Source organism: Castor canadensis, chromosome 5 (genome assembly GCF_047511655.1).
Source record: "Castor canadensis chromosome 5, mCasCan1.hap1v2, whole genome shotgun sequence".
NCBI classification, from domain to species: domain Eukaryota; kingdom Metazoa; phylum Chordata; class Mammalia; order Rodentia; family Castoridae; genus Castor; species Castor canadensis.
The window spans coordinates 166260149-166287987 of NC_133390.1; the positions used below are offsets into that span (position 1 = coordinate 166260149).

The 27839-nt window shown below is 40.4% G+C and overlaps 1 protein-coding gene across 6 annotated transcripts in view; it reads left to right on the forward strand.

Moving 5' to 3' along the window:
• The first annotated feature begins 423 nt into the window (after positions 1–423).
• Ift52 (intraflagellar transport 52) overlaps positions 424–27839 on the forward strand; it is a 50912-nt gene continuing 23496 nt past the window's right edge. For 4 of the 6 annotated variants that reach the window (XR_012448264.1, XR_012448266.1, XR_012448265.1 and 1 more), the window contains exons 1-10: positions 424–573; positions 2902–3026; positions 3934–4021; positions 9609–9738; positions 9997–10072; positions 11052–11123; positions 13465–13591; positions 17243–17329; positions 18438–18506; positions 23683–23837. Coding sequence is in view for 3 of the 6 variants with exons in the window: in XM_074074810.1 (XP_073930911.1) it covers positions 553–573; positions 2902–3026; positions 3934–4021; positions 9609–9738; positions 9997–10072; positions 11052–11123; positions 13465–13591; positions 17243–17329; positions 18438–18506; positions 23683–23837 (950 nt within the window). In the remaining 3 variants the exon portion in view is untranslated. Of the gene's footprint in view, positions 574–2901; positions 3027–3933; positions 4022–9608; positions 9739–9996; positions 10073–11051; positions 11124–13464; positions 13592–17242; positions 17330–18437; positions 18507–23682; positions 23838–27839 lie in introns of those variants that run through there. The other 2 variants (XM_074074811.1, XM_074074812.1) reach the window with 2 other exon arrangements.

Here is a 27839-nt window from a genome sequence, read left to right on the forward strand (position 1 = left end):
CTTGTTACCATTCTCACCATTACACATGCCTATCCTCTTCCGGGAAGTCTTCCCGGGCCTACCATCCTCTCGCATCGCGCCGTCAGGAAAGCGGTTCTGGTCACCCCAGACCCGAGCTTCCAATACCCACGCCCCGCCCTTCTCCCGGCCCTGACGTTCTGCGCCTGCGCCCTGGGGCGTTCCTCCCCTCCACACCCCTGCCACCAACAGCTTTCAGAATTCTCCGCCCGGAACCTTGGCATCTACCATTTCTGTCAGTTTTTAACAGTAACTGTTATTAAGTAACATAATGAAATTACATTCCTTTTGCCGAAAAATGAACCTTTGCTGTGTTTGGATTTACTTCTTATCCGTGGTAATGGTACGGTCCTGCATTAGCTCCGCCCCTTTACCCACCAGCCCCTGCCTCGCGTGGCAAGCAGGTGTCGCCTTTCTGTCGTCATCACGTCGCTGCGGAGGTCGCTCCGCGACCGGGGTCACGCCCCCTCAGCGCGCCATATCGCCTACGCCGTTGCTAAGCGGCCTTGGATAACTGGGCCGTGTCAGGTGAAGATGGTGGTCACTGGGCCTCAGGTAAGAAAGGATCTGACTGTAATGGCCGGTCGCGGCGTTGGGACAGCCTAGGGGCTAACGACGGCCTAGCCAGACTGTCCTGAAGGCCTCCGAACTAGTGTTCTGAAAAATCCGTCTGCTGGGGCAAAGTAAACCAAAGATGCATGAGTAGGCTGGGATCCCGGGCCTGTTCACCACAAGCCAGGTGTGGTGGTGCAAGCCAGAGGCACAGGTAGAAGGATTGGTGTCTCAGGCTGGCCCCGGCAAACTTGAGACAACCCTATCTGAAAGATAATCTAAAGCAAAAAGGGTTGGGGGTACCCTTACATTGAGCTCAAATGGTACCCTGAGCTCAAACCCCAGTACTGACTAAATAAGTAAGTAAATAAATATATACAATGCATCTGGTTATTGTCTGCTGCTAAGGTTTCCACTACAGATGTAAGAAAAAAGTGTCCTTGCGTTTTCTGTCTGATTGTGGCAGCCAAGATTGAGTACAGAAAAACAGGGGAGGAAAAGAAAAATCCACTAAAAGAATAAGTATGTGAGACTAGCCAGACAAATTCCATAAGTTAAAGGTAATAAAAGGAATTAGCTCTCCAGCAGAATCAAGTATAATAATGATAGAGAAATTATGTTACTATAGAATTAAGAATCTACACAGATAGAATATTAAAGAATTCAGAACAAACCCAGATACATATAAGGGTTTCCCATAGGCTCTGAAAAGATGGATTGGTGCTGGCCTTCTTCTAGTAATTTAGGAAAAAATAAGCCCATTTTGAGCATCTAAATAAATTCCAAGTGGACCAAAATTTAAATGTTAAAAAATTGTGTCACAAAAGTACTAGAAGAAAGTGTTGCTTGATGTATTCATAATATACATGGTCAAAACTCTTCTAAAGCTGCCATGTAATTCAGAGGCTAGAAAGAAAAAATAGATTAATACTTCTGACTCTAAAATTTAAAACCTAGATGACCTGCAAAACTAAACCAAAAAAAAAAAAAAAAACTGTCAGAAGCCAATCTAAAGGCAAATAAGGCAGCCTGGAGGTGTTGCTTGATCAGTAGAGCACCTGTCTAGCAGCCCTAACTTCAAAACCCAGTACCCCTGTTTCTTGGGGGTTTTTTGGGGAGGGGCAGGAGTGGGACTGGGATTTGGACTGAGGACTTCTTGCTTGTAAGGTGGGCACTGTACCACTTGAGCCACACCCGCAGTCCATTTTGCTCTAATTACTTTGGAGATGGGATCTTGCAAGCTATTTGCTGGGGCTGGCCTCAAACTGTGATCTTCCCAAATAGCTAGGATTACAGGAGTGAGCCACCAGCACCCAGCTTATTACACTTTCATGGAGAGCAATTTGCACATCATTTACACAGCCATTAATAGGTAAGAATTTATTCAACAAGTATGTAAGGTGCACAAAAACATCATGGTTAAAAATGACATTTTTAGGGGAACCCTATATCAGGACCCCTTTCACTTGGCAAGAGCTCTGTTTTTCTTCTTGCTTAAATAAACTTCCTACCTTTACACTCAAAAAAAAAAAAGGACATTTTATTAGCAAAAAATATGACCAAAGACATGTCAGTATATGATTAGTTAAATAAATTGTAGTGTATTCATAAAGTGGAATACTGTGTACCTATTTAGAAGAATGTGGTAGATGCAAATGTACTGACATGGAATGATGTCATATATACAAGCTTAGGTGAAAAAATGTGTTCCAGAGTAGCACATATTGCAAGATGCTATTTCATAAAATGAAACTGGTGGAAAAGTACTGGTGGAGTACTTTAAGTGGTAGAGTGCCTGTCTAGCAAGTGTGAGGCCCTGAATTCAAACACTAGTACCGCAAAAGAAAGGAAGGGAGAGAAGGAGGGAGGGAGGAAGGAAGGAAGGAAGGGAGGAAGAGAGGGAGGGAGGGAGGAAGAAAGGAAGGAAGGAGGGAAGGAAGAAAGGAACTGTAAGTTAACATATATTTAAAAATTTAGAAAGCGATACCCTACACTTAACAGTAGTTACTAGTGAGGAAGCAGGTTGGAAACATAGTCTCAGGACACAAGAGCAGGGTGTGGTGGGGCAAGGCCATGGAAGTAGACTGGTTGGAGGGCCAGAGCAACAGTGGGAAGCAAAAGCCAGGATGGACTGAGTTTTGGTTTGGCCTTTAGTGTTTGGAGCTGTGATTATGCATTTCACTCTCGACCTTTGAAAATTGTAAGAACGTCATAGGTAGGTTGCAGATGTATATAGCCTTCCTTGATAAATTAGAGGTGGAAGGCAACTATTTATTCCTTTTTGGGGCTCTTTCTTTTGGAATACTGTTTTTCCGATCTGTCTTCCATAAGGTAACTGTGGAGAAGGAGGTTCGGAGCACCATTCTTTTCAATGCATACAAAAAGGAGTTATTTACCACCAATAATGGCTATAAATCCCTGCAGAAAAGACTTCGGAGTAACTGGAAGATTCAGAGGTGACCATGACCATGTGTATTGTTTTTCCTGTTAAGTGATAATGATAGCCTGCTAGTAGGACTGAAAAATATTTATTTTCTCACTCTTTTTATTTATTTATTTATTGTAGTACTGGGGATGGAACCCCAGGCCTCATGTGCATTAGGCAAGCGCTCTATCACTGAACTGCATCCCCAGACCTATTTTTTAAATTCTTTAGGTGGGAAGAATTCAATTTAAACATTGTTCAAAAGTAAGTAAATTATTATTGAGACATCTCTTTTGAAAATTGGCAATGCACATATTACTAAGTTGTCCTACAAATCACAAACCAAAAATTTATTCTAAGTATACATATATAGTATCTTAAGATGTTGGATGTTTTCTCCATGTTTGAATCTTGATCTTAATCAAAAGGCCTAGAAGCAAGTCTGCATATTTTATCTTGGGTCAATTTAGGGAAAGGAAAAATGAGAATGTCTCTGTCTTTATGTATGTGTGTTTTCTTTTTCCTTTTTTTTTTTTTTTTTTTTTTTTTGGTGGTACTGGGGATCAAACAGTGTTTTGCACATTGCTAGGAAGGTGCTATACCACTGAGCTACAACCCCTACCCTGTGTTTTTTTTTTTAATAAATAAGAATAGACAATCATATCAGTGAATGGAAGAGCTGATTGAATTAATAGTTGAACATCTTTATGTTTTAGTGTGGATTAATTTGAATACCTTGACTTATTGAAAGTATTTTGAACAGACGCTGGATAACTCTGGGGCAGCCGCTACTTTGGGAGAGAGTCTATCTTAGACACCTAAGTCTCTCCATCTCTCAGCCTTTGTGGCCTCAGTTCCATATGGTTAAAGGCTAAAATAACTCCTAATTGTTTTTAAATTACGTATCTAAACACTTGTTTTTAAAATCTTATTTCCAGCTTAAAAGATGAAATCACATCTGAAAAGCTAATTGGGGTGAAACTCTGGATTACAGCTGGACCAAGGGAAAAATTTACGGCAGCTGAGGTAAGAAATATTCATAAAGAGGCAATATAGTAGCTGGCATGGTGGTGCATGCTTGTTATTCCAGCATGCGGGAAGCTGAGGCAGGAGGATTGTGAGTTTGAGGCAAGCTTGAGCTCTATAGCAAGAGCCTGTCTCAAAAAAAAAAAGAAAGAAAGAAATATGATGAGATGATGATTAAGAGCATTGGCAATGAAATCCTGGATTGAAGTCTCCCTTCACCACTTGCTGTGTGGCTTTATAGTAGTCACTTCATCTTTGTCTTCACCTTGGACTTGTAATGATGAATTGAGATAATCTATGCAAAGTATCAAACACATAGGGAGGGCTAATTAAGCATTAGTCATATTTCTTTGCTATATTTTTGCTTTGAAAATAGTAAAATTTCACTTAAAATTAGACTTTTAAAGTTGTTTCGTAGACTAAATAAAGAATGATAAATTTAAAATCCAGAATACAAATTTTAAGTGTTGGTAAGGATGTAAAAAAACTGGAACCCTTTACACTGTAGCTGGGAATGTAAAATGGTAACATCATTAATGCAAAATGGCATAGCAGATCCTCAAAAAATTAAATGTAGAACTGCTCTATGATCAGCAGTTTCGCCTCAGGTACATAGTCAAAATAACTGAAGCAGGATATCAGAGTAATTGGTATACCATGTTCACAGAAGCACTTCCACAATAGCAGCCCAATGCCTGTTTATAAATTGACAGATAAACAGAATATGGTGTATGCCTACTGTAGAATATTATTCAGCCTTAAAAAGGAAGAGGGTTTGGGGTGTAACTCACTGGTAGAGAGCATGTTTAGTATGCACAAAGCCCTGGGTTCAGTCCCCAGCACCAAATAATAAAGTTTAAAAATAAGTAAAAGAAATTCTGACACGTGCTATCACATGATGTTGAGTGAACTAAAGTAGTCACAAAAAAACAAATACTGTATGATTCCACTTCTATGAGGTATCTAGAATACTCAGATTCCTTAAAATAGATAATAGAATGGTAGTTTCCAGGGAGAAAGGGGAACAGGGAGTTGTTTCATAGATACGGAGTTTCTGTTTTGAAACATGAAAAGAAGCCAGGAGCCTGTGGTTTGGGCCTGTAATCCCAGCTACTTGGAAGGCTGAGATTGGGAGGGTCATCGTTTGAGGAAGCCCAGGCAAATAGTTCACAGAACCCAATCTCCAAAATAAGCAGAGCAAAATGGACTGGAGGTGTGGTTCAAGTAGTAGAACACCTGCTTTGCAAGCACAAAGCACTGAGTTCAAACCCCAGTTCCACAAAAAAAAAAAAAAGAGATTTCTTTTTTTTTTTTCTCCTCCTCCTCCTTCTTCGTGGTACTGGGGTTTGAACTCTTGCTAGGCAGATGCTCTACCAATTGAGCAATGCCTCCAGCCCTTTTTGCTCTGGTTATTTTGGAGATAGGGTTGCACTTTTTGCCCAGGCCTACCTGGGCCAGAATCCTCATGTTTTACACTTTCCATCATTGATAGGGTAACAGGTGCACACCACCATGTCAGGGCTGGTCTGGAACCACATCCTCCAGATCTCATCCTCCCACATAGCTTGGGATGACAGGCATATACCATTGTGCCCAACTATTGGTTGAGATGGTGGTCTTATAATCTATCTGTAAGATGACTGTGAGGCCAGGTCTTGAACTATGATCCTCCTGATCTCAGCCTCCTGAGTAGCTATTATATTTCTTTTTTTTTTTTTTTCATTTTTCTTTTATTATTCATATGTGCATACAAGGCTTGGTTCATTTCTCCCCCCTGCCCCCACCCCCTCCCTTACCACCCACTCCGCCCCCTCCCACTCAAAAAGAGATTTAAAGAAACAAAAAAACTAGAACACAGAAAGAGCCTTTCTCACAGAGACTTGTAGGAAGTACCTTGATGCTCAGGAGGGGGTGGGGAGTAGGGAGGTTGAGGCAGGGCAGGGCCAGTGTGATCCTTGGATGGAGACAGGCCAAGATCTGCTGTTACTCAAGGTGATGCCATGGAAAGGAGGTCCACAGGAGTATTGCCCTTTTTTCCTCAATTTTTTGCAAGATATCCTTGCCACCTGGAAAGGTTATAGAGAGGTAATAACTTTGATCATGTTGAACAGACTAAGAATTACTATTGGGACTGGGAGGTGACCCACCTTCCCTACCCACTGAGACCTTGAGGGAAATGGACCACAGAGAGGGCAGTGGCCTGTAAAGGAGGAATGATTTATTACTTTTTGGGCTTTGGCCCCACCTTCCTTCTGTGTCTAGGGAAGCCAAAGAGAGAGGATGATGAGGTGTTTGCCAAGAAGTAGTCAGTCTCAGGAAAGCAAGAGCATCCAGAGAGGTTCAGAGCCTGAAGTCTGGGCATTTTCCCAAACAGGGATAGGCACCAGGTCAAGGCTTACCTGTAGGCTGTCAGAGTTCTGAGGCTGTGGCTTCCAAAAGGCAGGAGTTCTTTGAGAGGCAGACTTAGTTCTTTGGCCTAATAAAATGTCTTCTTACTAGAACAGTCGCTGGCACCATGCCTTCTCTTTGACATTGGAATGAGGAGGGAAGGAAAAAAGAAAGCCCTCATCTTCTTTCCAAGAATCAAAATCCCCTATTTTTATCCTTCTAGAGGGTTGAGCCTCATGTTCAGCAGGGGTCTTCCTTGAAGGTGATCACTGCTTTCCTGGTCATTGCTGCCATCTTCCCAGGACTGGTAAAGGGTTCAGTTCACCCTCAAGTACTGTATGGCATCTCCTTGATGTCCTCCAGAAGCTTCTGTGTCAGAATAGACATCTCATGTCTGATATCAGATATTAGAGTCAGGCTGAAAATCAGACTGAATAGTCTCCCTTCATTTCTACCTCAAATGCATTAACTCTTCATACTCATTTGGTGGTGGTGTTCAGTTACCAACAGGTGACCATGTTCTCAGACAAGTGTTTTCTAACCCTTTCAGACTAGCATCCACTGAATTATCTCACCTTTTTTATCGTGAGTTGAAATGCATAAATATTACAACCTACCACCATTAAAATAATGAGTCAATACAGTGCGCTAACTGTAATGTAAAGGAATTAAAAGAAGATGATTTATAAAAGAGTATATGTATTTACAAATTGTAAATGTTTAGGCATGTATTCACTAGAAGAGTATGTATATTTCAGTTTGTTAATGCTTGGGTATACATACAGTTAGAACACTTCTTTATATCTGACATTTGAGATAAAGGTTAAATTAATACATAGAATCACCATGAATAGGACAAGTACAAATGTAGACTGATGAAGATATGATTCTTCTCTCGATTTACATAGTTGTGTGTACTTGGGAATTTGGTTTGTATTAAATCATGCAACAATTACTTTGCATTTATATATAAACTGGAGTTAGATTCTAGGTTCAGTTGTTGTTATTTACTTGCTTTTCTTTTTTTAACCAGTGACTATCTGAGAAAACATTCAAAGTTATAGGGCAGTTCTTCACCATGTGGGACTGGCCTGAACATTATAGGACCTTTAGTATTCCTGCCCCCTGCTCACTAAAATACCTTAAAATTAGTACTGTGACAATGCAAATACCTGCTAAATGCTTCAGCGCCTTCCCTGAGAGCCACCAGTCTGGATCACACTGTCAGTAATACCCTATCCCACATTTGCTTCCACACTGTAAAACTTAACAGTGTAAACTCACTTGCCCACTGTGTTATTTACATACCGCGTCCTTCAAGTATCTTTTTCTCAAGATGACAGACAGCCAGTAGGACAGAAGAGATGGCAATGTTAACTCTGTTCCCACTGCATTTAAACACTGTGGACAAATCCCAGAAGCACACAGTCATAAGTACTAAGTCCTAGTAGGATTCCCCAAGCAAAACCTGTGATCCACAAGCTAGATCTGGCTTGCTGCTATCAATTATAAAACACAGTAGATACTTAGGGTATCTGAGAAATGAAATTTGATAGGAAATCAGAAGTAAGAAAAAAGCAGATGAAACCTGTGGGGAGATTCAGTCCATTGTGTAGCGACCAGGATACATGTAAATTATACCTCATTGTTTCCCTTCTTCCCTCCTTTTTCCAGAACTATTTTTTAAGGATCTCTTATTGACACCAGCTTATGGGTCAAGTTCTGTGACCGACACTAGTAATACATGATCCTTATTCACAAGGAACTGATGGTCTAGGGAAAATTAGACAAGTTAACCATCTAACAGTAACAGTGTTCTAAGTGCCACATTTCTACAGTAGCACAGAAAAGAGGCATTAAGTTATAAAGCCCAGAAGATAAGGACTTAGAACTGATTTTTAAAAATTATTTTGAAGTCACTGACTCTTTTGTTTTTACATTGTGGGGAAGGCAAGGGAGAGAAACATACAAAGAGTGTGCAAGAGCCATTGAGCTGGGCTGGATCAGTGGTTCTCAAAGGTAGGGTGTTTGTGAGGGACCACTGAAGTACAGAAGGAAATTGTACCTATTCATGCTTTTCTTGTCCTTAAAGTATTTTCTTCTGGGGAGTATGCTTTAAATTCTAATATAAGAATATATGCAAAATATACATCTGTTGGAGTGCATGTTCACATTCTTTTCTGGAGTGCTCTGTGAAGAAAGTTAAAAACTATTGGTCTGACTCCCATCTCCTCAGGTTTTCTCAGGCTGGGTTAGCAAGATAAGTTCTAAATATTTCTCCCTTCCCCAGTGTTATGAGAACAAAAGAGCTTCCCAGGACATAAGCAGACATCTTGCAGTTGTCACTGTGGTTTGGTCAGTCAAGGACCTTGAAAGAATTCCTCCCTGGGATAGTATGAAATGCCTTCATCCTGGTACCTTTGGTGAGGGGAAGTGACAAGAAAGTATGATTTAGATCAATGGTTCTCAACAAGAGGTGGCTTTGCTTCCTCCTTCCCTCCCAAGGAGAAATTTGGCAATGCCTGAAGACATTTTTGGTTGTCGAGGGAGTGGTAGGTGCAATGATATCTAGTAGGTAAAACCAGGGATGCTGCTGAGTGGATATCTGTGAGCTTCCTTTAGCTATGTAGTTGTCCGCTCTGGTTTGCTGTCCGGATAGTCAGCTTTAAAAGTGACAATTTAGTTTGAGAACTTTGGAGCTTTATGTTCAAAGACAAGCTTGAAGATCCTACATACAGAGTAAATTTTATGCTATATACATTTATTCTTTAAATGTCTTGGAGATGTTTTATTTTTATTCAGAGCCTCACACTCGTTAGGCAGATATTCTACCAGTTGAGCCAGGCCCTCAGCACTTTTTTCATTGGTTATTTGAGATAGGGTCTTGCTTTATGCCCAGGCCCGCCTGAACCACAGTGTTTCTATTTGTGCTTCCCCGCACAGCTGGATGACAGGTGCACACCACCAAACCCAGCACTGGTTAAGATCCAGCCTTGTGAGCATCTTGCCTGGGCTGGCCTCAAACTGTGATCCTCTCCAGTATCTAGGATTGCAGGCTTGATCTACTACACTCCTATTAAATGCCGTATGACTTTTAAGTGCTTATTTTTCAGTTGATGCAGTCTCATTTGTAGTACAGGTATTTTGGACAAGTCATTTGAGTATCTTCATAGGTTGATTTTTTTTATCCTTTGTATAGTTTGAAGTCCTAAAGAAGTACCTTGACAGTGGTGGAGACATCCTTGTGATGTTAGGAGAAGGTGGAGAATCCAGATTTGACACGAATATTAACTTTCTACTAGAAGAATATGGAATCATGGTGAATAATGGTAATTGTTATTTTAAATAAAGACAGTGATTTTCTACTTATTGTTCATATCGTCACCCTCTGGGCCCACTGCTACAATGGAAAAAGCCCTGGACTGAGGTCACATGGTTTAGCATTCTGGGATCACCAGCAGTCTGAGCCTTTTGGGCCTAAGCTTCTTCCACTGATAAAATGAAAGAGACAGGAACAGAGTTCCAGGGTTCCTTTCAGGTCAAAATTTGTAATCTAAAATGCACTTTCCTGTCTTTTTTCCTATAAGATGCTGTGGTTAGAAATGTATATTACAAGTATTTCCATCCCAAGGAAGCTCTGGTTTCCAATGGCGTATTGAATAGGTAAGCATGTTGCAAAGCAGAAATGTCTTTACAAATGGCTTTCATCTCTTTTTACACATTCTTTTCAGTGCCCTGTCTCCCTTCTTCCTGTTTTGCTTTATTTTATTATCTTATTATATTACAATTTGTTTTATTATATTTCTACTTCTTATTTATCCACCCTCTATCTCTTAGAACCTCACTTCCTAATTGCCTTTTGTTAGGATACTTTCTATTGCAAGTAACAGAAAACCCTATCCAAATAAAGAGACTTTATTGGTTAATGTAGCTAAAAAGCCCATAAATAGGGCAGGCTTTGAGTATGGATTGATTGAAAGGGTCATGTCATTAGGGCTCCAGTTCTATTTCTCCCCAGTTCTCTTGGCTTTGCATTCCTGAATGTGTGACTGGATAATTGTAATAGTCCCCATATTCATATCTGCTTGCCATGTCATCTAGAGAGCATGATTTTGTTTCAGCATTTCCAGCAAGAGTTAGTCCTGAGATTCACTATTTGAGTTGGTGGAGGTCTCATGCCCATCTTGGGCTGTCCTTGATGATGTTTCCTGGAGCCTGTGCTAGAGTCAGCTTTGGCTGATGTGGGTCCTAAAGCATAGGTGAGGGAGGGGCTTTTGGGAAGTGGGAAATGAATGCAGAGGGAATGACATCACATACCTCTTCTGTGAGCTTTCTCCCATGTTTAAAATTATTCATTCCGTACTTGAACTTGCCATTTACCAGGTATTGTGACCCTGAGAATAGAGTCTAGAATATAAATCTGGGATACTGACCCTTTCCTCATTCTCAAGATAAAGGAACTGAACCTAATCTTTTAATGTTACATTTTGAAAGCATCTCAAAAGAGGTATAGGTGTGCAGGTACACTTCTATTTAATTTTTAAAACTTGGTCTCTGAGTCTGCAGAATCCTTGCATCAATGTTTAAATGTGCAAAATCCCCCAACTCTTTTGTTTACTAGATTTTCATCTTTTTCTTCAAGGGAAATTAGCCGAGCCGCAGGAAAGGCTGTGCCTGGAATCATTGATGAGGAGAGCAGTGGAAACAATGCCCAGTGAGTGTGTTTCTCAGGCCACCCAAGGAGGATGGCATTCTCATTTTAGAGTTGCGTAGAACATCTGCCTAGCAAGTGTGAGGCCCTGAGTTCAAACCCCAGTACTGCCCCCCGCCAAATATTTGTTTTTAGAGTAAAAAGAGTTTTTCACTTTATAAAAATAATTCTCACCCCTGCCCAAATTTAAACAGTTCAGAAGAAAGAAAGTAGAAGTTCTATACTGTAAATCTAAATCCCTCCCCTGTTGCCTCAGCCTACTGAGTGCTGGGATTATAGGCATGTACTATCATACCTGGCCAGATCCTGTATTTTTAACTTCTGTTCCATATTGTTGTTACAAACAGTTTTATATGTTATAAATAAAAAGTACAATTGAATATCTTTATATAATTTCTGTGTGCTTGTTAGCATTAGAATTTCTGAATCAAAGCTCTTCGAACTGATTCACTGCTGAATTGCTCCTCAGGCAAGTGGTAGCACTGCAGCCCTGTGAGCATGTTTTTTTTATCCTCTTACCTGCATGGAGTGTTCTAGTAAATGTATCTCTTCTTTTAATACGCATTTCTTTGATTATTAGTGCATGAGAGTGGGTCTTACCTACTTTGAGATTATAAAATATTTACTTTTATTTTCCTTTGGTACTTCTATGGTTTCATTTTTAAATAAATTTTTCATCTACCCAGAATGTATTTTTGGATGTGGTATGAAAACAGAAATGTTTTTCCAAATAGACAAAACTATGTCATCCATCTTCATAATTTGAAATGGCTCTTATCATATAGTAATAATACCCTCTTCCCATATATGTCTGGACATTTAGTCAATCTGTATTATATACTTTTTACTATTTATGCACTAGTACTATATTATTTTAACTACTGGAATTTTGTAACATGCTCTTAAACTATGTAAAAATGTCAATTTCCATGGGGTAATACACCTCAAAGTAAAAAGATAAAGTTGGAAAAATATTTTCAATATAGGGAGGTCTAAATGAATAAGAAAAGACAAGCCATAAAAAAACAAGGAAAGAGGAAGGAAGAGAGGGAGGGAGCAAGAAAAAGGAAAAGGGTCAAGGGGTGGGGATGTAGCTCAGTGATAGAATGTTTGACTAGAATGCATGAGGACCTGGTTTTAATCTCCAGCACTGAAAAAAGAAAAAGGAGGAGGGTGCATAAAAAGCAGAAACAAAATACTATCAGCCTGTCTACCCTTAGTGCATTTTAGGGAAAGGAGGGTGGTGTTCATTGATACCTCTTAAATTTTCTTCTCATGGTCATCTGTTCATTTCCTTTTCTTTTGGCCTAGAACTCATAGCTGCAGTAAGAACTTGCCCTTAACAGGGATGCTGGGGTTACTGTGGGCAGATGGAGTAGAAAGACTACTGAAATGACCAGGAAAGCTGACGCAGGAGGGAAGTAACTTTAAAGTTCAGCTAAAAAGAAGTTTCTCAGCAGGGCGAGAACCAGTGGCCCACACCTGTAATCCTAGCTACTTCAGAGACAGAGATCAGGAGGATCACAGTTCGAAGCCAGCCTGGGCAAACAGTTCCACGGGACTCTTCACAAAAAAAGACTGGTAGAGTGGCTCAAGATGTAGGTCCTGAGTTCAAGCCTCAGTACCGCAAAAAAAAAAAAAAAAACAAGAAGTAGTTTCTCATGGTCTAAAATTGTGTAAAGCAAAAGGAAAAGAAAAATCTTTATTGGGGGTTCCTCATGGACTTTCCCCCATAACTTCCCTCACCCCCAAAGTTTCTAACTTTATGCTCTGATCTTAAGATCTCTGTTTCTCTCCATTCTAAAAACTCTTCTTCAGACAGCTGCCTTTGCAGAGCTCCAACTTTAAATTAAAACCCTAGCCCGTCCTGCATAGGTTGGCCTCATCACAGGATCCACTCTCCATCCCACACCCTGGCTACCAGTACATTGTCCCAGGTCAGATTGATTCACTTTAGATACTCTTAAATCTTTGTTAGGACAGTGAAGAGTAGTAGAGGGTCTCCAAGGCAGGTAGGTCTGTTAAGAAGTGTCCAATGTGGGGAATACGTATGCCTCCATTCATATAGGCATGGACAAGTTCATGAATACTGTTAGTGTGTTCTTAAATGAGGCCTCATCTGTTCCTTCCCCTCCACTGGGGCTACTTCAGTTCTTCCAGTTACAGTCATTTGTGCTTTCCTCTTAATTTACATTCATATCTGCTAAAATAATTTGTTAAGCTTGTAGCTAGAGTTGTTCCAGTTTTCACACCAAAGCTTAGAAAAGATTTTGTGTTTCATGGTGGATCAAAGCGTGTTGCTCATTTTTTCAGCATGTGGACATGTTTCTTTAATTTCTTACAGGGCTCTCACCTTTGTCTACCCTTTTGGTGCCACACTGAGTGTCATGAAACCAGCAGTGGCTGTTCTGTCCACAGGCTCTGTCTGCTTCCCACTTAACAGACCCATTCTGGCTTTCTACCACTCAAAGGTACTCCCTTTCTTAGTATGGGTGTGTTTGTTATTTTTATTATTTCAGTAACAAAACTGCCTTACTTTTTCATATATGAAGGGTTTCATATATTTTCTCATGCCAGTGCTGTGAAGTCATTTTTAAGGACTTTACAGTTCCTCATGGGAAAACAGTGGATTATCCAGTGATTGGTGGCGTCAAGTCCTAAACCTAGCTCTCACTGTTCTGAAGCCAAAGCTTTTCTGCGCTAGCATGAGGCTACCTGCTTTATAACTTCAAACAACTTTGCATCCCACCTTCATTCTCCTCTCACCCTCAGTGTAAAAAGAACACATTCAGGAAAAGGTGAAGTTAACAAACAATACAATATTGCTCAGAAACACATTGCTGTTACTTTACTTTACCACAGAACATATCAGAGACCCTTCAGTTTTCATCCTGGAGACCCCACAGAAATGTGGGGTCAGGAGGTTCTGAGGTCTCCTCATTATGATCTCATTTTTCTGCTGCCGTGTGTGTGTGTGTGTGTGTGTGTGTGTGTGTGTGTGTGTGTGTGTGTGTCTGTGTGTGTGTGTGTCTGTGTGTGTCTGTGTGTGTCTGTGTCTGTGTTTTGTTTTTTCAAGACATGGTCTCCCTATGTAGCCAGGCTGGCTTTGAACTCTCAATCCTTCTGCCTCTGCCTCATGAGTGCTAGGATTATAGATGTGTACCACAATGTTCAGCTTCCACTCTTTTAATTCATGTTTTACTAAATTTACCTTCGTCTTTCCATCAAGACATAGAATTAAACAACTTGCCTTCCAGGGTTTTATTCCTAGGGACCTAGATATCCCTTGTCCTTCACATTCCTGTTTTTTCTTCTTTGTGGGACAGGGTATCACTTTACCTTCGTTATTTAAAAGCTTAGATCTTATTTGAATGAGTGAGTGAAAGATTTAGACAAAATTCTTTAGCTATTGTGTTAGTTGGTCTCTTCTTAACAGCTGTAAACAGCTGTTGTAAAATTAGAGTGATGTGCTATTTTCAAGATGTGGAAATAGATAGTATATATAAACTGTTGGTTTATAGGCAAAAATGTAGTTGAGGAATTATTTTAAGAGACCTCTGGTGGTTGAATCCAATTGACTATTCGATTTCTTAAGTGTGCACAGATTTTTCCCTGGTTTAATCAAGTAAAATTTTCTGGAACATCCATTGGGTTCAGGATTCTGTGCTAAGTGTGGGAAGTTCTTGTCCATCATCCTTAACTCATGGGATGAACCAATGATACCAGAGAGAGGACTATACTCTCTGCTCCTGGACACCAGGAACAATGTCAAAATAGCACTTGGAATTTGGGCTTCTGCTCCTTCCCAGGGCCGTTGCCTTTGTTAAGCTTGTTATGGTCCTTCCTAGGTCTTTGAATTACTGGAGGAGACTTACTAATATCAAAGGAGAAAAATATGTCCTTGACACACATATTCTTATTTAATTGAAACAAATTACAGACAAATGCTGGAAAAGAAAGCTGAAGATAATGGTAGTGGGCTGGAGGTGTGGCTCAAGTAGTAGAGCACCTTCTCAGCAAGCATGAAGCCCTGAGTTCAAACCCCAGTGCCTCCAAAAAAGTAATAATAAAATAATGCTAATATTTCTGTCAGGGCAGAGTGAAAGGATTAAAGGGATATCTGTAATCTATTTGAAATAAATGAGCTAGGGAAAAGAAAATCTTATTAAAGAAGAGAAAATAGAAGGCTCACTGCAAGCAGTGAAGTCTTTACTCTCACTTCCCCTCCTGTATTATGCATGTGGATTCAGAGTGCAGCATGGTTCATTCAGTCACCTCTCATTTCTTTCAGTAGAATTCCACCAAAATGACATCCTGTTCTCAGTAATCGACCTGTTTTCAATGGTTGTGGTAGAAAAATAGTATCGTTCCTTTTCTTTTTTCTTTTTTTTTTTGCAGACTCAGGGCCTACATCTTGAGCCACTTCACCAGCCCTTTTTTTTTTGTGATGGAATTTTTTCAAGATAGGGCCTCGAAAACTATTTGCCCAGGCTGGCTTCGAACTTCGATCCTCCTGATCACTGCCTCCTGAGTAGCTAGGATTACAGGTGTGAGTCACCAGCACCCGACACGTATTGTTGCTTTTCCTATGAAGTAATTTTTTTTTTTTCTGGTGGAACTGGGGTTTGAACTCAGGGCTTTATACTTGCAAAGCAGGTGCTCCACTGCTTGAACCTCACATCAACTCCATTTTACTCTGGTTGTTTTGGAGACGGAGTTATGTGAACTATTTGCCCGGCTTGGCCTTGAACTGCGATCCTCCCAATCCCAGCCTCCCAAGTGACTAGGATTACAGGTGTAAGCCACTGGCACCCAGCAGCATTTGCTTTAAGTGTGTTGTAAGTCAAAGTGTGTTATTTAAATTTATAGAATTTGGGTATATCTCCTGACATCTCTGACCTAGGTGTAATTCTCTTCCTAGTACCATTAGTATCAGCTTCTCTATATGTGATCTAGCTAAAAAAACTGATTTTGTTTTCTATTTTTAATATTTACTGCTTTCTCATCACAAATATAATACATGCTCACTGCAAAAAAACTTGAAAAATGCAGAGATGAAGAAAAATTGTCCCAATTCTACTATTCCAAGGCAGCCCAGGCTGACAAATTGATCATTTCCTTCCATTTTTGTTTGTATCTTACTTTGGTTATTTGCCTTGCAGGGTTTAAGCTAGGATAACTATATAATTTATAGGATACTTTCTTAAACTTAATATTATGACAGAGGCATTTTCCCATATTACTACTGAAAAACCCATTAATATACAAATTAACAACTGAAGAAATTCCATTACTCTTAACTATTTTCTTGTGGTTGAACATTTATTTCTAATTATTTATGATTATGAGCATAAATTTGAACATAGAATTTGTTAACATGTATTTTAAACTTCTTTGTTACGTATATTGACTGTTTCAGTACAATATGTGAAAACTCATTTCACTGAAACCTAACCAATACTGTTTATAGTCATTTTTTCATATTTACTAATCTGATCGGCAAAAATACTTTAATCTATTAGAAATGACAAATATTGAATTTTTTTTCTTATTAAGTGGTTGACATTTCTTTTGTGAAATTTTCACACTTGTAGCTTAGTTTTCTGTTTGCATCTTAAACAGTTTTTTTGTTGTTGTTTTTTTGTTTTTTTTTTTTTTTTGGTACTCATAAATGTCTTCAACTCCGTACAGAAAGTCTTTGGATTTTTCTTTTTTTTCTTCCCTTAAAATTATGATTGTTTGGGGTGGCAGAGTGGCTCAAGTGAAGTGGTAGAGTGTCTGCCTAGCAAGTGTGGGGTCCTGAGTTCAAACCCCAGTACCGCCAAAAAAAACAAAAAGGAAAAACAAAAAGATTAAATTGTGATATTCCTATATAACTAGCAATGGGCAAAAGCTGTAGTATCAACTTACTTACAATTACTTTTTTGTTAAAGTGAGATAGAAGATTATAGAAGTGTCTAAAATGAGAGGCAAGCTAAAGCTATTACCATAGTTGATGTTTCTCAACTGCTAAAATCCTGATGAGAGTTACTAACACAATTCTGACTGTAAACATCTGGGGACTAGGGTACATGCATTATGTTCTAGGATCTGAGTGTCTGACATTGCTTTGTCATCAATAGAACCAAGGCGGGAAGCTAGCAGTGCTAGGCTCATGTCACATGTTCAGTGATCAATATTTGGATAAAGAAGAAAACAGCAAAATCATGGTAAGCTTTTCTTTTTCATCAAATTAAGCTAATTGGGTTAGTATGATTTTAATGTCATTTAAAAAATACTGATAAAGTGTACTTATTAATTTAAACCAGCTATATAGAACCTATTATGTGCCAGGCACTAAGAATACAAAGTTGAGTCAGACACAGCCCTTCTTGTGCAAAAGTTTATAGTACAGTGAAGGAGAGTGACAGACATATGTTTCTAAGCATGCCAAGTTGGGATGAGAGACCCTGGAGAAGTAGTGAGGAGCAAGATCAATAAGAGCTTCATATGTAAAGCTAAGGAGCTTGAACTTTATGCTGAAAGCCCAAGGAAGCCCTTAGAGGGTTTGCAGCAGCCTTGGGTGGCATAATCAGATCCCTGCGGAAGGTGGAATGAAAGAAGCAGCCCAGAGCCAGACAAGAAAGGATGAGGACTGAATTAAGGTCGTGAAGAGTGAGTGGAGAGGAGGCGGTGACAGCATGAATGGAAGTTAGGAAGAGCTGTATGTAGGGTTACTGATGAGGAGAATGAAGCATTGTAGTTGCTCTGTCTAAATAGTGCAAAGGACACACATCTTGTGAAGGACGACAGAGGGGGGAAGCAAATGTCTTCACAGTGCGTGCCAACCTGTACACTGAGGGATTCCAGTGACTTACTTGCCAGAGGAAGATGTGCCCACTGAGGTTTTTCACTAATGAAATTAATTCCTTCATCCTTATAATTGTTGTACTGGGAGAGTGATTAAAGTCTTACTCCAGTGGAATCCACATGAAGTTCCAGTGCTTATATCTATAAGAGATCCAGATAATCTGTTCTTTTAAAAGCTGTACTTTAAACAGGGATTGCTTTGGGACTGTGAAGAAGTCTTAATAAATTTTGGTTTGTGATTGGATGTTAGCGTGCTCTAAGGTAAATGGAAAATTTCTGATACTATAGGTTATATTAATATCAGAATGAAGGAAATCATAGAATTTTTATCAGTAGAAGGCTAGCTATCCTTTTAATCACTGTTTTACATTTTTGCTTTTTTTTTTGATTGATTTAATTCATTATTCTTGATGTTCATTTTTTCAGATAGCTAGGTGTCTAATTCTGGGTTTATTTTTTAAAATCTAGGATGTTGTTTTCCAGTGGCTCACGACAGGAGACATCCACCTAAACCAGATTGATGCTGAGGACCCAGAGGTAGGAGTTTAGCACTAGAGAATTTAAATGAAAAATGGGGTCCAGCTTCTCAGTACCACTTCTACCAGCTCCAAAAGAATACATGTTTGTCTTACTTTATCTGTAAAACAGATAAAAAGAAGTGATGCTTTTTGAGGGAAGAGGAAACTCACATTGTAGAAAATAATAAATTAATAAACTAAATGTAACTAATCATAGGATTAATTGGAGTTGGAGCCCATATATATATATATATATATATGTAATTGGAATTTAAGACCTATTGTCTGGGCTGGGGGTATCAATTGTAGAGTGCTTGCCTTGCATGCATGAAGCCCTGGGTTCAGTCCCCAGCACTGAAAAAACAGTAAAAAAAAAAAAAAAACAGTAAAGCAAAATATGCTCTCTGGCCCAAACTCCAACACAAGTTATCTGTAGAAAACTATTTCTTTCAAAAATAGAAAGTTATAATTTTTTTGAGACAGGGTCTCACTGTATAACCCAAGCTGTCTTCAAACTCATGAGTCTCCTATCTCACCCTGTTGACGTAAGTGATAAATGATAAATGATAAATTTATTTATCTGGGATTACAGACATGTACCACCATGCCCAGCTAAAAATAATTTTTTCTGGAAGAAACAACATCCCTGGACTGGGTCATGGCTCAAGTGGTAGAGTGCTTGTCTAGCAAGTGCAAGGACCTACATTCAATCCCGAGTGCTACAAAAAAGAAAAGACAAAAATATCTTCAGAATTTAAGGTTTATCCTGTAACTTTGTTGCCTTTTGAAATAACCATTCAGAAGGCTCACAGACAAGGGAACATGGTGAAAACAGCACTGGGATAGGAGCCAATAGCCTGCATTCGTCTGGCCCTACCACTTGCCTGGAGCCATAGCAGGTTCATTCTGACTTTTCATTCTAGTTTTCTCATCTGTAAAGAAGGTACTATAATACCTGTGCTCTGTGCCTCAAAAGATGATTGTGAGGTCTAAATTAAGAGATAGAAATTTGCTTATTAAGTTAAAACAGTTAAAAAGTGCCAGTAAGACTTTTTATTTTACAGTGTTGGGGTTCAAACAGGGCCTCACACCTAGAGGCAAGCATTCCCCAAACCCAAGTTTTGAAGAACTTTTGTTGTATCTTTGATATGCCAGGCACTATCATGCACTTGTCCATAAGTCAGCTTATTCAATACTTATAATAGTCCTGGAGATCAATTGTCTTATTCCTGTTTTATAGATGGGGAAGCTAAAATTGTACAACATTGCCCAATGTGCTCAAATAACAGGCCAGTACAGAGTAAGAACCCAAACCCAGGGTCCTTGAGTCAAAGTCTACTCATTCTGTAAATGCTACTTTTTTTTTTTTTTTAGTACTGGGACTTGAACTCAGCACCTTCACCTTGAGCCACTCCACCAGGCCTATTTTTGTGAAGGATTTTTCAAGATAGGGTCTTGCAAAACTATTTGCCTGGACTGGCTTTGAAACATGATCCTCCTGATCTCTGCCTCCTGAGTAGCTAGGATTAAAGATGTGAGCCACTGGTGCATGGCTCTTTTTTTTCTTTTAAAAACATTTACATATATATATATATATATATATATATATATGTACATATATATATATACACACATATATAATTAAATATATATAATATATATCGTGTTTGAGACTAAAAATATAATACATAATATTTTCAAAAAAGGAGCTACGTGCTGGTGGTTCACACCTATAATCCTAGCTACTCAGGAGGTAGAGATCAGAACTATAGTTCGAAGCCAGCCTGGGCAAATAGTTCATGAGACCCTATTTCAAAAAACCCCATCACAAAAAAGGGCTGGCAGAGTGCATCAAGGTGTAGGCTCTGAGTTCAAACCCCAGTACTACAAAAAAAACAAAACAAAAACAAGGCAGAATAGGAAAAGGTGTGAGGGACACACAGATAAATATTGCTAAAAATCTATAATGGTTTGTCCTAACAAAAATCATTTTTTTCCTCTTCTCTTAACTATCATCATGGATCCATTTATCATTGGGATTTGGTGGAGAAAATTCAACTGAAGCCAGAAACAGGGGCTTTGCAATCCCAAGAATGGCTGGGGTAGAAATGTGACCCCATGGAGCCCTGCTACTCTGTTTCTTAAACTCTGAAAGATCAGGAACTGCAGGTGCACCCGAAGCAGTAGAGTGCCTGCTTTGCAAGCACAAAGCCCTGAGTTCAAACCTCAGTTCCATTAAAAACAAAACAAAACTGAAAGATTAGGAAAATGATTTCCTCCTGGGTGGAGGAGGTGGGGCGAAAGCAGTCAGAGATGACTGTTCACTGACTGCTTACCCAGGCAGCTATAGCTTCCCAAAAGCTGACTTGGGGTAGGAACAGGAGAGCCCCCGCTCTAAAATAGACCCTCATGAAGAAACATTAGGCATATGGATATTTTTCTTACATTCTTTCTGGAAAGTAAGGAAATCCTCCCAAATAAAAGAACTACAGTAGACTGAGTGTAGCTCAATAAGGAGAATATTTGCCTAGCAAGTGCAGGCCCTGAGTTCAGTCTCCAGTACTGGAGTAAACAAACAAACAAGGTGGGGTACAACAAGAAATTTGCTTTTCAACTCTCACAGGACCCAACCCTGAGTGGAAGGCATCTTTGCCGATCCTCATTAGTGTCATGGGTTCAGGGAGCAGCAGTAAGAGATGCTGTGTCTGCTTTCTGTTCTGTGCACCCACCTTGCTCCTGCTAAGTTTCTGTCATTCCTGTTTTCTAGCTGAGGAAACTGAAGTAAGTAAAGTCTTCAAGGTCTCCAATTAAATCAACACCTGGCCACTTAAATTAACTCCTAGGTCTGGCTGGTTCTGGAGTCTTTTCCTCTCTTCTTTTTCTAGGGTTCACTGTCCATCCACTTCACCTGAGACTGTACTAGTGTAGAGGGGAGGCATCCATGGGAAACTAGGGGAAGATGATGGTGTTAAGGCCTTTCTCTCAAACTGTGCATTTATCTTACAGATTTGAGACCTGGTGAAAAATGTACTTGGGCAAGAGGCTGAGGCAGGACAATTGAGAGTTCAAGGCAAGCCTGGGCTACATTGAGTTCTAGTGCAATGTGGTGGCACAGGCCTATAATTTCTGCACTTGGGAGGTGGAGACAGAAGGATTGTGAGTTTTAACGCCAACCTGGGCTACATAGCAAGTTCTAAGCCACCCTGGACTACATAGTGAGATCCTGTCTCAAAAAACAAAAAGCAACAAGTTTTTTAAATGTACCCTTTTTTTTGTGGTACTGGGGTTTGAACTCAGGGCCTTCACCCTGAGCACATCACCAGCCCTTTTTCTGTGAAGGGTTTTTTTGGGTCTCGAGAACCATTTGCCCGGGCTGGCTTGCTTCAAACCACGATCCTCCTCATTTCTGCCTCCTGAGTAGCTAGGATTACAGGCATGAGCCACTAGCAGCCTACAGTACTTTCTGTTGTAAGACTTTGGAAAGTTAAATATTGTATCCAGTAATATTGAAAAGTGAGAAATGCTGAAATCCTGAATTTTCTATGATTTTAGATTAAATAATATCAGAATGAGCTTCAAACCCACACAATTGCTTAGTTTCAAATGGTATTTAATAGAACAAAATGGAAGCTCAAAAAGGGGTTAGGGAGTTTATCTAACAAGTTTTAACCTCAAAATCTGCCTGCAAGTCATGAGAACCAGTGGTCCCAGGAGCACACTTTAGGTTTTGTCTGGACGTGTAAGGCTTTGATGGGTTTTGAACTAGGATTTTGTGGAAGGCTTCTGTGCAGACAGATGGGAGAATCAGCCTTGGGACCTTTGGGATTGCTTGAGGCCCATTCCTGGTCTCTGGGTTGTATTGTGGGGTGTATCTTGGCCAGCTATTGCCCTTGTTGTTGCTCTTGCCCTCACTCCAATGTCATATTGGCTGTGATGTTTGTTTATTCTCTTCCCTTGTTTCTTGTTTAAAAAATTAACCTGAAAAAAAATAAATAACTTGAGGGCTGGTTGCTTATGGCTCACATCTGTAATCCTAGCTTCCTGGGAGGCCAAGATTGGGAGGATCACAGTTTGAGGCCAGCCCAGGCAAGTAGTTCATAAGACCTCATCTCTAAAATATCCAGAGCAAAATGGACTGGAAGTGTGGCTCAAGTGGTAGAGCACCCGTTTTACAAGTATGAAGCCCTGAGTTCCCACCAAAAATAAATAAATAAATAAAATAAAACTGAAGATTAGGAGACTCTGACCCTTGGGCTACAGAAAAAAGTGAGCCTATCTGTTTTGTTATTTCTGCAGTGCTTAGGCATTCTCTCCCAGTGCCAGAGCGGGAGAATGTGTACTGTTCCCAAAGCAGGTTCAAACTCAGGAGCCTCCTGCCTCATCCTTATGGGTGCTGGGATTACAGTTGTATTCCACCTGGAACTCCCAGCTTCCTGTTTAATTTAAAGATTGTATTTCCCATTCTTTGAATCTATTACACTGTATTTAGTAGTCTTATTGATGGACAGTTAGGTTTTCCTGTTGTATCACTATTACCAGCAGGGAGCATATGTCATCGCTAAGGGCTCTCAACAATACTGGAGGATGTCCTTGGCTAGGAGAGAAAGGCTGGGATATAGTGTGCAGGAGGAGGGGCTGCACTGGCATCACAGGTGCTCGCGCAAGTAATAGGAGAGAAAGCAGACAATATAGCCCAGATGCTGATTGGGAGGTAAGATTATGTGCAAGTTTGTAGACTTTCTTTTTATGATTGCCTCTGTTTTCTCACTGAAATACAAAATAAAAGTCATGCACTGAAATTGCATAAAAGAATATAATTTTCATGCTTGAGGTGACAAAAGGGAAGTATTGCCTTAGAGATTGGGAGCGTGGGTGGACTAGGGAGATAGAGTTGATTGCTGAATAGGTAAGGTGAAAGATTGTGAAATTAAGAAGAGATCAGTAAGCATGGTTGTATATTTCTCCAGCTGTGTTGAGCAGTTGTGACTTAGCCAGCCTTGTGGTTTAGCCCACTGAGTTTCATTCCTCTTTCTGCTTAAAATGGCTTATTTGAGGGTTAGTTGTCAGTGATCATGAACTGTGAACTCCCTTGGCAAGAGAGTAGAAATACTGCAAATTGAGACCTGAGATGGTGGAGACTCTACAGGATAAACTTATTCCTGCTCAACTGAAAGGAACCCTCTTGTGGCTTTCAGATTTTCGATTACACGATGCTGCCCAAAACAGCCACCCTGTCAGAGCGGCTCCGAGGGTGTCTCCAGGAGGGCGATGAGAACCCACGTGATTTTACCACTCTCTTCGACCAGTCCATTTACCAGCTGGATCCCACCTCCCTCCCCAAGGTCATCAAGTCAGTATCAGGAGCTCTCTGAGCTACTGTGCAATCCATTCTGTATTTGGTTTGAAAACATTAGCCTGGGGGTGGGTTAGGGATGCAGAAGACGAGGCAGGAAAACATGTTCAGAGATCTGTGATGAGGTCAGCAGAGAAATTGGTGTGGGTGTGTGACTGATGCAGAGGATCTGGCAGCAGTTATTAGCCCCCATATGTTCCAGGCTGTGCATTTGTCATTTAAGGTAAACAGCCTTTTCTGGTTTGCCCAGGACTTTTTTATAGTTTCTGTGTAGAAAGTCCTAAGTCCCAGGAACCTCTTGGGAAACTGATGTGGCTGGTCCCCTGGCAGGCACTCATACGGTTGTTTTGCCAATTGACAGTCCTCTGAGCTGCTAGCCTCATTTCCACATGAGGAAATGGAGGTTCAAAGAAGGGAAAGTATTTTCTCAAAGGCTGGAGAAGGGATTTGAAGTCAAGCCTCAGTGACTTTGAAGCCAGTGCTTTCTCCTGTTTTAGTGCTTGCTGCTTTGTTTTCTACCCCTGGTGACAGGATCTGGGAATAACATTTTTGAGGATCTTTGGCATGGCACAGGATCTATATCTGGATAAACTGAGGTTGAGGGAGCAGTCACAGATCATTTTATTCCTAGCCCTGTACTGATGTTGAAGTTCAACAAATACTGAGCCTACTGTGTCAGGTCTGAAATTCCCAGTTTTATGGAAGGGACAGACAAAAGCTTTGATAAAAGCTTGTTACATAATTCTAAATATGAGGTCTAAACTATCAGCAGAGTTACAATGAAGAAAGGGAGTCTGACTGAGGTTGTTAGGAAAGAAATGCTTTTTTTTAGCAACACATTGATTATTTCAACAAACACTTCTTTAAAGTCTGTGTCTGCTGGGCACTGTGTGCCTTCCGGGGTGAGAGGGATTTCAGTAGCTGGGTGGGGCCGTTGGGAGAGAGCAAGGAGGCCACTATGTGAGCAAAGCTCCAGCCATTCACACATTCAAGAGGGCAGCATGAGGCTCAGGGCCAGAGCCAGATTTGGAGACTAAGAAGGACCTCTAACAGAGGGACATGCTTGAATCTTTTGCAAAACCAGCCCAAACAATTTCTTGCAGCAGGTTGTACAGTTAATTGGAACCAGGAAAACAGGAGATGAAGAAAGTACTTGGGAGACATGCAGCAGATAGGGATGGTGAAAAGGTGGAGTTTGGTTTTGAGCTCTGAGGTTCTCTTCCTCTGCAGTTCAGGGCTTTTCTTGTACTAATAGAAGTTTATCAGGCTCCTCTACTAGCCACTTGTTGTCTAGCCATCTTCTGCTGTTTGGATTTAATTCTCTCCCCATGTGTTCAGGCCAGGCTGAACTGTGACTGCTCTTTAGTGTTGAGTGAAGAATTAATGGGAACCGCCTACTGTTTTAGTGTTGGCAGTGTCAAATAGTGGACATTTCAAAAGCCCAGCCAACTCTTAATTGTATATATCTTTCATATCATAGCAGAGGGCAGTAGTTACTGGCTTCCAGTATTTATATACTATGGTATATAGATAAAGTATATAGATATGTGTATATCTATAGTGTTAATGATACATCTGTATATTATATGTGTGCGTGCATATTTTTTATTGGCCAGTAACATCTTTTGAAAGCAGTAGCTCAAAATTCAGCTAGGCTTTATTTTTTATCAACTATAGGTAGGGTATTGCTGTAAAGTAACTCCATTTGTTCATCCCATATTTATTGATTTCTGTGGTGTGGAGTCCCTGCTGTCAAGAGTTCATGATCTGATGGGTTGGGGATTGAGACCTGAGGTAATGAAAATGCAATGCTAGAGTATCCTGGAAATAAAGAACTCAGCCCCTTCACAGATTTGTATTTAGCTTTGGCATTTATTCCTCCTTTCTTTCTTACATATTAGCCTTCTGGTTAGATTTTGTCTGGTCTTAAGATTAGTTTGTTCACTTCCTCAGCCCACTCATCGACTACATGCTGGCTACTACTGATATGAGGAAGATTCGGGCAGGTGGCAAGCTGAGTGGAGAAAGGGAAGACTTAATGGAATAAAGCATTTACTCTAAAACACTCAGCTCCCCAGACACATAAAATAAAAATTAAAAATAAAGTCACAAGTGGACAGCCAAGGCCAGGGCTCTGGCAGGATTCTTTGTAGCTTAAAACTACCTCTGATAGACGAAGTTGGGAGGATTTGGGTTGGTGGGATCTGCTGAGGTCTCTGGATAGTGTTGGGAGAATTTTGGTTGATAGGGTCTGGTGAGGTCTGACCTCTGATCTTGCCTCTGGTCCTTCTGAACAATGTGAACCTGAGAACCTAGTTAAAGTCTCTACATCTCAGCTGCATCTTCCTGAAGAGATTATACCCACTTTCCAGGATTGTTTTGAAGACTAAATGAAATGACTTTAAGTTCCTTAACACAGGATGAGGGACAGTATGTGGCATGTAGTGGGTGCCTTATAAAAGTTACTTCTCAGCTGGGCGCCTGTAACGGTAGCAACTCAGGAGGCAGAGATCAGGAGGGTCAAGGTCCGAAGACAGCTCACGCAAATAGTTCATGGGACCCTATCTCGAAAATACCCATCACAAAAAAGGGCTGTAGAGTGTCTGAAGGTGTAGGCCCTGAGTTCAAGCCCCATTACAGCAAAAAAAAAAAAAAAGTTATTTCTTTTCACTCCATGGGGATCTGCTGCCCATTTCAAAGAAAGGTTCTCCCCAAGACCCTGGGAATAGAGAAGGCCACAGCAGTAGCTTAGCTGATTACCTGTCTGCAGTCACAGACCTCACTCTTTTCTGAAATTACTTATACATAGAAGCTGCTGTGAACTGTGCCCATCCATTAGCATTTGCTTTTCTAGCTTAATTTTGAAAAGCCACAAATGTGTTTCAAATTTAAATTGGGTGAGTATATTTTAATTTGCCTCTTTCCCAGAGGAGTTCAGCCACCTTACAAAATTATATACAATGCTAGCTTGGTTCCATTGGCTCACACCTGTAACCCTAGCTACTTGGGAGACTGAGATTGGGAGAATGGCAGTTCAAGGCCAACCTGGGCAAGAATAGTTCACAAACCTCCATCTCCAAAAACATGGCCAGAACGTAATGACTGGAGGTGTTGCTCAAGCAGTAGAGTACCTGCTCTGCAAGCGTGAAACCCTGAGTTCAAGTCACAGTCCCACCAAAAAAAAAAAATGTACAAAAGGACAAAATGAATATTAGAGAGAGTGAAGCAAAAGGAGAAGCCACCCCAGCCAAATAACAAGATTAGCACTTGACTGCCCTCCTACCATTCTCTCTCACTGCAGCTCCCTGCTGTCCTGCCGTTCTGTGATAAGGCCTAGTTTCCTACCTCTTGCCTCTACCTGGGATACTTTTTTTTTGGTACTGGGGTTTGAACTCAGGGCCTACACCTTGAGCCACTCCACCAGCCCTTTTTTGTAAGGGTTTTTTCAAGATAGGGTCTTGTGAATTCTTTGTCTAGGCTGGCTTTGAACCTTGCTCCTCCTGATCTCTGCCTCCTGAGTAGCTAGGATTACAGGTGTGAGCCACCAGCGCACAGCATACCTGGGATACTTTTGAAGACAACTGTATGACTTCTTCTTCCCTCTCTCCCTTTTGGCTCCTCTGACAAGCCATAACCTCAGCCTCTTTTCTGTCACAGTCTCCTGATTTGTTTTTCTTCTGAACACATTGATAATAGTCATATTACTGGGTTTTGTGTTTACTAAGTTCTCTCTTCCCCTGCCTTGTTCTCTTCTCACTGCTGTTGTACTTTTATACACTGTGGTGTCACAAACTGCCTGCTTCACAGTTGATATTCAGTGGTATTTGCTGAGTGAATGAACATGCAGAAGTGCATGTAATACAGATCTGTTCACTTACCACAAGCAGTGTTCAGATTGAACTCCTGTCTCTTTTTGATGGCAACAAATAAGGAAACACGATGAGTTTCAAGGTCTGAGCATGCATTAGGTAAAACCCAAAAACCTATTGAGGAGAAGCC